General features: G+C 34.0%; 2 protein-coding genes across 3 annotated transcripts; one reads left to right on the top strand and one right to left on the bottom strand.

Annotated features, from left to right (window-relative positions):
- Positions 1–213: 213 nt before the first annotated feature.
- Positions 214–3582, bottom strand: LOC113863888. The gene is made up of 3 exons (XM_027497655.1): positions 3323–3582; positions 2233–2338; positions 214–429 (listed from the first exon to the last, which is right to left on the bottom strand). Exons 1-3 carry the CDS (start codon positions 3580–3582, stop codon positions 274–276), a joined length of 522 nt encoding a protein of 173 aa, XP_027353456.1. The 3' UTR covers positions 214–273.
- Positions 3583–4789: 1207 nt separating this feature from the next.
- On the top strand, positions 4790–9879 carry LOC113863456 (tubulin alpha-3 chain-like). Of its 2 annotated transcripts, none has more exons than XM_027497046.1 (6): positions 4790–4888; positions 5210–6644; positions 7507–7721; positions 7810–8009; positions 8603–9111; positions 9248–9879. In XM_027497046.1, the coding sequence occupies exons 2-6, from the start codon at positions 6532–6534 to the stop codon at positions 9570–9572; spliced, it is 1362 nt and encodes a 453-aa protein (XP_027352847.1). In that variant the 5' UTR covers positions 4790–4888; positions 5210–6531; the 3' UTR covers positions 9573–9879. The 2 variants fall into 2 exon arrangements, with proteins under 2 accessions (XP_027352847.1, XP_027352846.1); XM_027497045.1 differs by lacking the exon at positions 4790–4888 and adding an exon at positions 4931–5002.
- The last annotated feature ends 717 nt before the right edge of the window (positions 9880–10596 follow it).

Genomic DNA, 10596 nt, shown 5'->3' with positions numbered 1-10596 from the left:
TGTGAACAACCACACCAAGGCTTCTTGTTACCCTGCATGTATTTATTTATAAGAGCTGATGAGGTCATATTTCACCTCACTCAGTATCATAATTGTTTCCTTCCTCTCATGAAATAAATATTATTTTCATATTTGTTGTCCCTTTTATGGGATCCTAGACAGTTGATAAACACCCCCACCAGACACTAAAAATAACCCTTCATTGTTACTGCATAAACAGGAGCATAACTACTTTTCTTTTTTAAAACGAGTATCACACTGAAAATTCAAAGGTTAATCACAAACCTCAAATTCCCTTGCTTTTTTCATTATCTCTTTGTAGACCTTTGGTTCCCTAACCTTTAAGATGCTCCACAATATGCCACCCCCTATCTGGAATCGTTTACCATCAGCAGTTTTCTTGCCTCCACAAGCTTGTATTGCATCCACCTGCAACCTCCACACATCATTATACAAGTTTACAACATATTAACTTGTACAGACTAGAAAATAACGAAAAATAATAAGAATAAAATGGGACATTTCAGTCTGAAATTTAAGCAATCATATATCATCAATACATAATATACAAATAGTAGATATTATCACTGTGATTCCATCAAAGCATATGGCACATGTAACAAATAAGGCTTAACTGTAGTTTTTAGTCTTTTACTAATGCATGATTTACTCAAGTTTAGTCTTGTAATATTTTTTATTGAACAAAAATAAAGAAAGATACAATATTAAAAAGGGTCCTGCTAACCGGTACCCTAAGGACACTGGTTAGCATTTGCCTATAAAAAATGAGATCATGTTTAAAGTAAAATAATCCTTGTGGCATTGCACTGTACATTTAGAGAGATATTCAAATTTGCTTTGAAATTGTTCATTCCTACATTGAGGGGAACAAAAATGACCAAGGACCTGTTCATTCCTTTATTTTATGGAAAACTGTTTCCTAAACCTTAAAATAAGTTATTTTAGATTTTTTGTTCAGAAGCCAAAAAAGTATATTCCTAAAGATAAGTCTGAAAGAAATTGTATCATAGAATTGATTTTTTTATGTTTAATCAAATAGGCCCTTAATTAATAATTATCAGTTTCCTCTTCACCAGTTTGCACAGCTTAGTAATTTGATTGTGGGGATAAAAAAAGAAAACATTCTGTACATATGTATTCCAATAACTGACAACATGAAGCAAAAAATATGGACATCAACCTTCACTTTAATAAATAATAAAGTGGTTCAGCTAAGAACACTGAAGTTCAAGCAGAGAGTTGGAAGGAGCAAACTAGCATCAAGAAGAAAATCTGTAAGGTTAGAGACAAAATTGAACACATCAGAAATTATGACTGGCCATATGGTGCTTGAAAGAGTGGATAAGAATAACCAGGTCAAAGCTTGTCCAAATCTTGTAGAACCTTAACTCAACAATAAATGAACAAATAATGTGTACTCCCAACCATAACCACATTCTCGACAAAGAAAGGAAAATAATTCATGAAAAAAAAAACTATTTTTATGAAATAGAATGCACATCAAGTAGGAAACTAAGAGTGGAAGCCATTCAACCAGTGAATGAAGCCAAGAATGGTAATATTCAAAAAGTAGCCCTATGACCATGTAAACCTGACAACATTTGTAAGATTAGAACCAATATTGTGGAAAGTTGCCATCACATGAGGAGTTCAAGTGGCTAAAATAAAATAAACTAGTAAATAAAGATCATTCTAACAACTGTGCATGGTGCAGAAAGCTACACCTCAGAGTAATCCCATCAAACTAACACCAACATAGGCAATCAATCTTTAGGGACAACAAATTCCACATAATTGGGAGAAAAAAGGGAGATTGCACTACTTCTTAGACTTACGAATTCAGTATAAGCGGACAAAGACAACTAGTAGGAACTAAGACAAGATGCAATAGTAAGAAATTTACTGAAGGGAGACTGCAAATTCTAGTACAATAATACAATTAAAAGTAAATCCTTTAGCAGAATTTGATGAAAGAAAAACAAGATGGTTGGGTCGGAAGATCCTATGGGTAGATAAAATCATACCAGTTATTAAACTCGATCATCAATAGTATTAAAGTCATATGATGCATTACTATTTATGTAGTTCTTAAATTATTTTCCAATTTTCTAGTGGTCATGGTATTTCACATAAAAAAACTTACAGAAGTAAAAACAAATACAGTAAGCTTGCTTATTAAACTAACTTGAGTGTATAACAAGGTTTCACTACCTCTTTGATGAGATCACTTAATGCAAAGACCCCAAGGTAACCTACTGCGGTGTATAGCATGTATGACTTTTTCTCTTTCAGACGTCGACATGTATCTAGCACAAATCTGAAAACACAATTTGTTAGAAATTCAATCAGCGGGCAAGAAAGCTGCTAAAATTTGTTAATGTCACAAACAGAAAAAACCTTATACCCACATTTGATTTACTATAGGGTGGAGAATTGTATACTATATGGCTTAGGATAGCAAAAGAGTAGCAAGCAATGCTTCAAATTCTATTGGGTCAAAATGTAAATGAGCTTATTAAGTAATCAGCAATGCTTCAGGAATATAATTATTATTGGATAAACCATGATTTAAATAACTGCAGAATGGTTATCAAATCAAAAGATAATAAAAAAATCATAATTAATTATGAATTCAATAATCCTACATAACAAAATGTAAAGAACCACATAAACTAGTAAATATTATACACAACTACAATGTTAGGTCTAATTTCAACTGCAGTTTCCAAATTTTGGGGCTTGGTGTTCCTCATTAAGCACCGGGTGGAGCTCCACCTCTTCCCCAACTATGGCTTTCCCCTTGGCCTTAGCATCACTTGTACTTTCATTATCTTGAGATCAGGGGAGAAGTTAGTGTCATTCCTTTCACTCAGACCATCTCTTCCTCTAAGTTAAACAGGGAGGACAGGACAACATGAAAAAAAATGAGACAACACTGTTGCACGAGGTGAGAGGAAACAAAGAAAAACAGCAAAAATGAATAGCCAAAGGGATCAGAACTGCATGTTCCAATTGTTTTTGAGCTGGCGATTTCAGTTCAGGAGAGACTGTAAAGCAAAGAGCTTTGAGCAGAAATTGGACATGGAATGTATCCAAAAATTGTCTTTTTTTGTGGTTTCACTGTCATTTATTTGAATGACATCTGTGAATAATGAGTACCATACTCCAATAAAAAATTAATTTCAATGGTTTACTACACCTTAAAACTTAGGCAGTATAAGGCACATGAACTAAAGTTAAGAGGTTAAATCATATTTCCCCCAAAATGAATCTATTTTTCTAATTGGGAAGAATGTTAAACCTGTTTATATCCACAGGATTAGATCCAGAACTCTTCCTTTTTCTCTTATTCTTCTCCTTGTTACCCCTATGCATGTGGTTCTTACTGTTAGGTTCTTGATTTGCTTCATTGATATTTTCAGCACTGCTTTGTCCCAAAACATTTTTGGAATCAGGCTCCACCAATTCTCCTTCTTCAACATCAACCATGTCAACATCATCACCCACATCATTGAAGTTATCCTCATTTATGGCATCCAAAATGTTGTCTCCGTCCTCCATTACGAAACTTGCATTCAAAAGCCATTGTCAATAAATAGATGACGCGCAACACATCCATGATGGACACATAAGAACACAGTTATGAGAAATAAAATACAAAAACTATAATCTAAACTACAATAGACACAGAACTATAAACTGAAAAGAAAGTTTTCACATTTAAAAGAGAAAAGCAATATCCATTCATGTTGGATATTTAAAGGAAAAGAAAGATTCTTAAGAATGAAATTGCTGTGTAAAGTCGTCTTTTATTATTGAACTAATGAAGACTTTAAATACAGCTGAAGCTCTAAAACTGAAAGTACGTGAAAATAGCAAATACACATGAGTTACGTTTACACGTTTAACCACTTCCTAAAAATCTGAAACGTGCTGACTAAGTTATTTGAATCATTCAAACAACACTAAGTAAAACATCAAATTTATTTAAAAACAAAAGACAGCTAATAAATGCTAGCATGGATGAAATCAGCAGCAACTAAAGTACAGCTTCAATAATTCAAACCCTAACGGTAGTACATGTGCATTCAAATAGAACAAGCAAGTTAGAAAACTATTGAATTTAAAAATTTGGGGAGCACAAAAGGTTCGTACACAGAAGAAAAACTAAATCCAGTGAATTGAAGTTTACTTACTGTGCAAGTGCAGAGGCTGAGGAATGAAGTAGTATAAGGTGTGAAGAGTGAGTAAACAAGCTTGCATGGGTTCTCTTGAATGCACAGGAACAACTAAAATATAAAAAATTATGCATTTACTTGTTATAAAAATAAACGTTTAATTTATCTAAAGTATCCCTTGCTTCTATGTTACAATGGATATTATACTAATAAATTTGATAATTTAAACTTATTTTAGTTCATTTATATATTTTAAATTAATTTAAAAGTATACTTTTATCGTAAAAAAACTGTCTGTTAATTTTTTTACATATAATTATTTAAAATGTAATAATTAGTTTACATAAATAAAATAAAAAAATTATTATAATTAATAGAATAGATGGTGCATAAATGAACAAAAAATTTAGAAGAAGAAAATAAAGAAAAATTTCCAAACCAAAATAGAATAGAGCAAACATTTGTATATGCTCTGCATATGAGTTCAATAAATATAAATTAAATTTATATTTTCAAGTTCATGCTAACAGTTTGTGATATTAATTGTACTTATAATAGTTTTATAATAGTTGTATTGCGAAGTTTCTGTTATGGTAAAACCAGTTGTTATTACATGGAAAGCTATTGTAGACTATGACCTCAAGCACTCTCTTCCACCACTAAATGATTCTATCCTTCGAGCAGTTCAGGTACTTGTCATTTACTTATTAACATTCACGTTGTTTTGACCTAAGATTGTAACTGGTTACTTAAATCTCTTTAATATCTGACTTATAAAATCCTTCACCTGAATTTTGTTAAGCGTGAGTTTTATAAAGTTGGAATTAGTGATTTTGAAAACATCTTAAAATACTTATCTTACAACTAGTAGTTCAACCATGAATCTAAACGTGCTATTACACTTACAATCTTAGAACAAGTTATGATTGTTTTCTTCCTATAATCTCTTTAGAAAAATGATGTTGATGTTCTGATAAATGTTTGTTCCCTTTGGGGGGTTTAAATTGCAGGCTGCTAGAAAAACAACAGAAAATGCTATAAACCTTCCCCGTAAGGATGAGCAAGTGAGCAAAGCAATAATAGCTGCAAACAAGGCTGCCACTGCTGCTAGAGTTGCTGCAGTGAAAGCTGTTCAGAACCGAATGGGTGGAAAATTTTGCAATATTGATGTCTAAGAGCTTAGATTTTAGTTAGCTTATGTTTGGAATTGTAAATTTTTGCTAATTATATGTATTTGGAAGAAGATGCCCGCCCGGTGAGCAAAAGCTCATTGGAGGTAGAAGAGTATGTTTTGATGTTTGTTTCCCAACGCAACTTAAAGTAACTATTAACTTGCTCTATGAATTGAGAAATATTGAATGACCACCTTTCGCAAAGAGCTGCGAATCTGAGAAGTGTTGGAGGAGCCACTTACATCTATGTGTGAAATTTGCGAATTTGCGAAATCTGCGAACTGAAAATCTGTGAAAATCTATTGCATTAGCAACTTCAATCCATGTGTGATTTAAAGAAAGGGGATTAGGGTTATTGTAATTTAGAGAAAAAGGACAAAGTTCTTAAGACAAAGGGGATTAACATATTGCGTGAAGTATTTCAGAGGGTCTGGGCCAACCCATGGATAACCCAACCCTGATCTATATACTTTGGATTATATAATTTAGAGCTTAATTATTATTTTTTATTTAACACAGGATTAAGGCTGGATGAGTTTTTTCAGGGCGGGCTGGGTCTTGGGCTATAACTCTGATTGACAACTCTAATTACAATACACAAAAAAAAATATCTGACTGAGCAATCTTAATTATTAAAGAGAAGCATGTGGAAGAACAACGTCAACAGCTGTATTATAAGTTGGAACAGTCCCGAAGGAGAAACGTGTCACAAATAAGAGAGAGCAGTTACAGAATAGATATAGATATTTGGGGAATGAAGAAGTTATGTATTTCATAATGTCTTGTCATAATGTCTTGCTTTGTGCTATGAGTTATGACATGAAATAACAGCAAACGAGACAAGGACTAATGCCCCCACACATAAGTTGGAAAACAGACCCAAGCATGGACCCCTTCAACCCCTCCAAGCAGTTATGTCCAAATGAGGGTCCCAATTCATTATTGAGAAAATTTTGTTCAATAATTTAAGATTTTCTCGAACTGTTAAAGCCTATTTGACATTTTGGCCATTCTACACTTCATTGCGTTTGTGATAAGTTATATTATAATGCTAAAGGGATAAAACAAATATCAAGAAACTTCTTTGCTTTCTATTCTTTGCAGTTTCCTTCTCCTTGTGATTGTTATTTGCAGCCCAGAGAAAAATTGAGACTCACAAGATGAGAGAGATAATAAGTATTCATATTGGACAAGCAGGAATTCAGGTGGGGAATTCATGTTGGGAGCTGTATTGCCTTGAGCATGGAATTCAGCCTGATGGCATGATGCCAAGGTACACTGTTCTCTGTGTTGTTTACATGAATTTTGTATAGGGTAAGTTGTAGCTTTATGGAACTGGTTTGAATTTTTAGGCCTTTTGCCGTTGGTTTTTTTCTTTTCCTCAAATGTGTTGTCTTGGATATAAGAAAGTTTAATTTGATTGATTTTCAGCTTAATTTCGCTCTCTTAAATAGTATCCTTCTTGTTTAACTTCTATTTCAGCGCTAGCTATTGTCAATTTGAACTTCTGTTGCTATCTGCACATAGGGGTGGTAATATCCATACAGATCCTTAAAAAAGGTGATATAAAAAATCATGTAGTAAGGCATTTTCTACCTATGAGAATCCCTTACTTTTAATTTCCACATACAAAGGTCCATCAATTGCAGAGTTAACTTATATTTAGAGCTATATGTTAAGTGGGGCAAGGAATTCAATTACACCAGGATATTGCTTGTAACGTGGGGTTAACACACTGCCAAATTGGAGAAACTAGGAATACCTCTTCAATTTGTATCAACATTTTACGACTCTATAATCTATAGTTATATTTCCTCGTATATTTAAACTTATAATTGCTACCCTAATTGACTACCTCTGAAGCTTCAGAAGGAATTTATGTACTACTACTACTTTTCTTCATATTTTATATTTTATACACGTGTTAAACCAGATGGTTGATTTATTGTGAGTCTTGGTAGGAGGTTAGTGTAAAACAATTTGGAGTCTAAATTCATATTGAAATGATATTATCACCTTTTAAGCTTCTAATTTCTCATTACCCTGAAAGTAGAATTTGACTTTTTACACATCCAATCAAATTGCTTTTCCTTTTTCATTTGGTACAAATAATTCTCATTTGTATCTGCACGCAGTGATAAGTCAGTTGGCATTGCACATGATGCTTTCAACACCTTCTTCAGTGAGACTGGATCGGGCAAGCATGTGCCAAGGGCATTATTTGTTGATCTGGAACCTAGTGTTATTGATGAAGTAAGATCTGGCCCTTACAGACAACTCTTTCACCCTGAGCAATTAATTTCTGGCAAGGAAGATGCTGCTAATAATTTTGCAAGGGGACATTACACTGGTAAGTCAATTTCTAATGCAAGTCAAAATTGGCTATTTTCTTCCTTGTTTAGCTAGACAGGGTCACTTATTGTGTATATCTGCTGCAGTTGGAAGAGAAATTGTTGAACTATGTCTTGATCGTATCAGAAAATTAGCAGACAACTGCACTGGTTTGCAAGGATTCTTGGTTTTCAATGCTGTTGGTGGTGGCACTGGTTCTGGTTTGGGATCATTACTTCTGGAACGATTGTCTGTAGATTATGGGAAGAAGTCTAAACTTGGCTTTACCATCTATCCTTCTCCTCAGGTATTGTCTAAAGATCATTCTAAAATAAGAATGAAAATAAAATGAGCTGTTTGTGATGAACAATACACTTGCTAACATCGTTCCATCTTCTGATTTCTGGTCTTTTACTCAGGATAGTATTCCGGTAAGAAATTTATTTGTGTCTGACTAATCAAATTCAAATGGAAAGAAATCAAGTGATATGTATTTGGATGTCCCCTACTTTATTTTTTAATACTCTAAGATATGATGTAACATTGTCACAAAAGAAACTACTTGGTCAGCTTATATTACTCGAGATACTTTCCCATATGTTGCACCACATTCTTCTGGGTTTTCTTAATTCATGTCGAATGCATTGCTTATTAATTGTTTATATGTGTATATTATTGTTGAGAAAAGTGTTAGAAACATTCTCTCTAACACACTCTCGAGTATTAGTTGAAATTTATTAAAAACTACAAAATTAATGGTGTTTCATTAAATTAGGAGTGAGACCCACATAATTTATGTTATTTCCAATAAATTTCAATCAATAATAAAAAATGTGTTATAGAGCATCTTGCTAGCATTTCTCTATTATTGATTATCCATGTGGAATGTTTATCATGCAGGTATCTACTGCAGTTGTAGAACCTTACAACAGTGTCCTTTCCACACATTCTCTTCTTGAGCACACTGATGTGGTTGTGCTTTTGGACAATGAAGCAATATATGATATCTGCAGAAAATCATTAGATATAGAAAGGCCAACTTACACAAACTTGAACCGTCTGATATCTCAAGTTATCTCTTCCTTGACCACTTCCTTGAGATTTGATGGTGCAATTAATGTGGACATTACTGAGTTCCAGACTAATCTTGTGCCATACCCTCGTATCCATTTCATGCTTTCATCTTATGCTCCTGTAATATCGGCTGCAAAGGCCTACCACGAGCAGCTATCAGTTCCAGAGATCACCAGTGCTGTTTTTGAGCCATCAAGTATGATGGCTAAGTGTGATCCAAGACATGGCAAGTACATGGCATGCTGCCTAATGTATCGTGGGGACGTTGTTCCCAAAGATGTAAATGCAGCTGTTTCAAATATCAAGACAAAGCGAACCATTCAATTTGTTGACTGGTAATTAGACATCCTTGGAATATAATATTATTGGTGATAGTTTTAGACTACGTTCCTTGCCTAATGGTTTTGTTCCTTCTGTTGTAATTCTAACTGAAAAAAAAATATGATAAGTGATTTTGATGAAGAATTTCAGGTGTCCTACTGGATTCAAGTGTGGTATCAACTACCAGCCTCCAACGGTGGTACCAGGTGGTGATCTTGCCATGGTGCAGCGGGCACTTTGTATGATAAGCAACAACACAGCTGTTGCGGAGGTTTTCTCTCGCATTGATCACAAGTTTGATCTCATGTATGCTAAGAGGGCATTTGTCCACTGGTATGTGGGTGAAGGAATGGAAGAAGGTGAATTCTCAGAAGCCCGGGAGGATCTTGCTGCTCTTGAAAAGGACTATGAAGAGGTTGGAGAAGAAGGTGAAGAAGACGAAGAAGAAGGAGAAGAATCTAACCCTGGTTATTGAAACTAGTCTATCCTTCATCATCTGCTACCTTACCTATGTCTCCCTTCTCTTCTTTCTCTTCCATCTATGGCTGTCTAATGTCTGTCCTCGTCCATTGTTTTTAAGAATCTTTCTATTGTGTGCTGCTAGCTCTGTTCTTACTATTGTTTCATGTAAAAGTGTTGAGTGAGACAATTGCTTTCCTCATGAAGAATGTTGATTTAATTTTCATTTTGATTCACTTGCCTGTGTATGTACAGAGCTAAATAAATGGTCGAGTCGAAATGCTTCAAAGTTCCATTACTTTAAAAGATATTAGATTTTTATTTTATCTTTTGTAATAAGTAATAGCATATTTAAATGATAACAAACAGAAAATAAGGAACAACAGAGATAAATTGGCTGCATATTATTTTCTGCCAGTGGAAGGATGGTTAGGTAAAGAGTTCAATGATAAACTATAATAATGTCTAACAAAACTTTTAAATGGAGTTTGTCCATCTAAAGTAGCCACTATTTGTTATTTCATTGTATTTCCAATATAAAAATCACCCTTCATTTGCTGCAAAACCACAGTAGGTGTTGTCAACACAATAGTATGCAAGTCACTTCTGCTGTGCTTTGAATGAAAAATAGGCTGGTGGAAAATGAAGAGGAGGAAATGCTAATGTATTTTGCCTCGATATGAAATACATTATCATGTTCTACCTTCATATTCACTCGGACCAATCACACCTTCCCATAGTTCATGCAGAAACACACCATGTGGATAAGGAGAAATTCAGTACTTCAAAACCAATTGTTTGAGGAAACAAGTTGAAGACCTGTGGTTCTGCTTCTACACTTCCACGTTAAGCAACATAGGTGGAACATATTGTTACGTGGTCTATGTACATAAAAAAAAAAATCAGGTATATTTATTTCAAATTTGAAGGTCTAAGCAGAGTTGGAGAATGCAAGATTTTATCATAAACCTATCATAGAGTTTGCCTACTTCGTACATGTTGAAGTCTCACGTCAAAAACAAGTATGGCTAAAGTAAAAT

Source organism: Abrus precatorius, unplaced genomic scaffold, assembly GCF_003935025.1.
Source record: "Abrus precatorius isolate BTA unplaced genomic scaffold, Abrus_2018 Scaffold3, whole genome shotgun sequence".
In the NCBI taxonomy this organism is placed as follows: Eukaryota; Viridiplantae; Streptophyta; class Magnoliopsida; order Fabales; family Fabaceae; genus Abrus; species Abrus precatorius.
Note: the sequence above shows the minus strand (reverse complement) of the source record. Positions and strands in the feature narration are given on the sequence as shown.

Bases quoted from the DNA above. Each gene is read 5' to 3' on its own strand.
- LOC113863888 (XM_027497655.1), bottom strand. From the start codon at position 3,582: ATGGAGGACGGAGACAACATTTTGGATGCCATAAATGAGGATAACTTC. The intron at 2,339-3,322 runs GTTTAACATTCT...TTGTGTTTTCAG, and splicing joins AATCCTGTGGATATAAACAG to ATTTGTGCTAGATACATGTC. The intron at 430-2,232 runs GTAGTGAAACCT...TGGAGGTTGCAG, and splicing joins TAAGTGATCTCATCAAAGAG to GTGGATGCAATACAAGCTTG.
- LOC113863456 (XM_027497046.1), top strand. From the start codon at position 6,532: ATGAGAGAGATAATAAGTATTCATATTGGACAAGCAGGAATTCAGGTG. The intron at 6,645-7,506 runs GTACACTGTTCT...ATCTGCACGCAG, and splicing joins CCTGATGGCATGATGCCAAG to TGATAAGTCAGTTGGCATTG. The intron at 8,010-8,602 runs GTATTGTCTAAA...TTTATCATGCAG, and splicing joins CCATCTATCCTTCTCCTCAG to GTATCTACTGCAGTTGTAGA.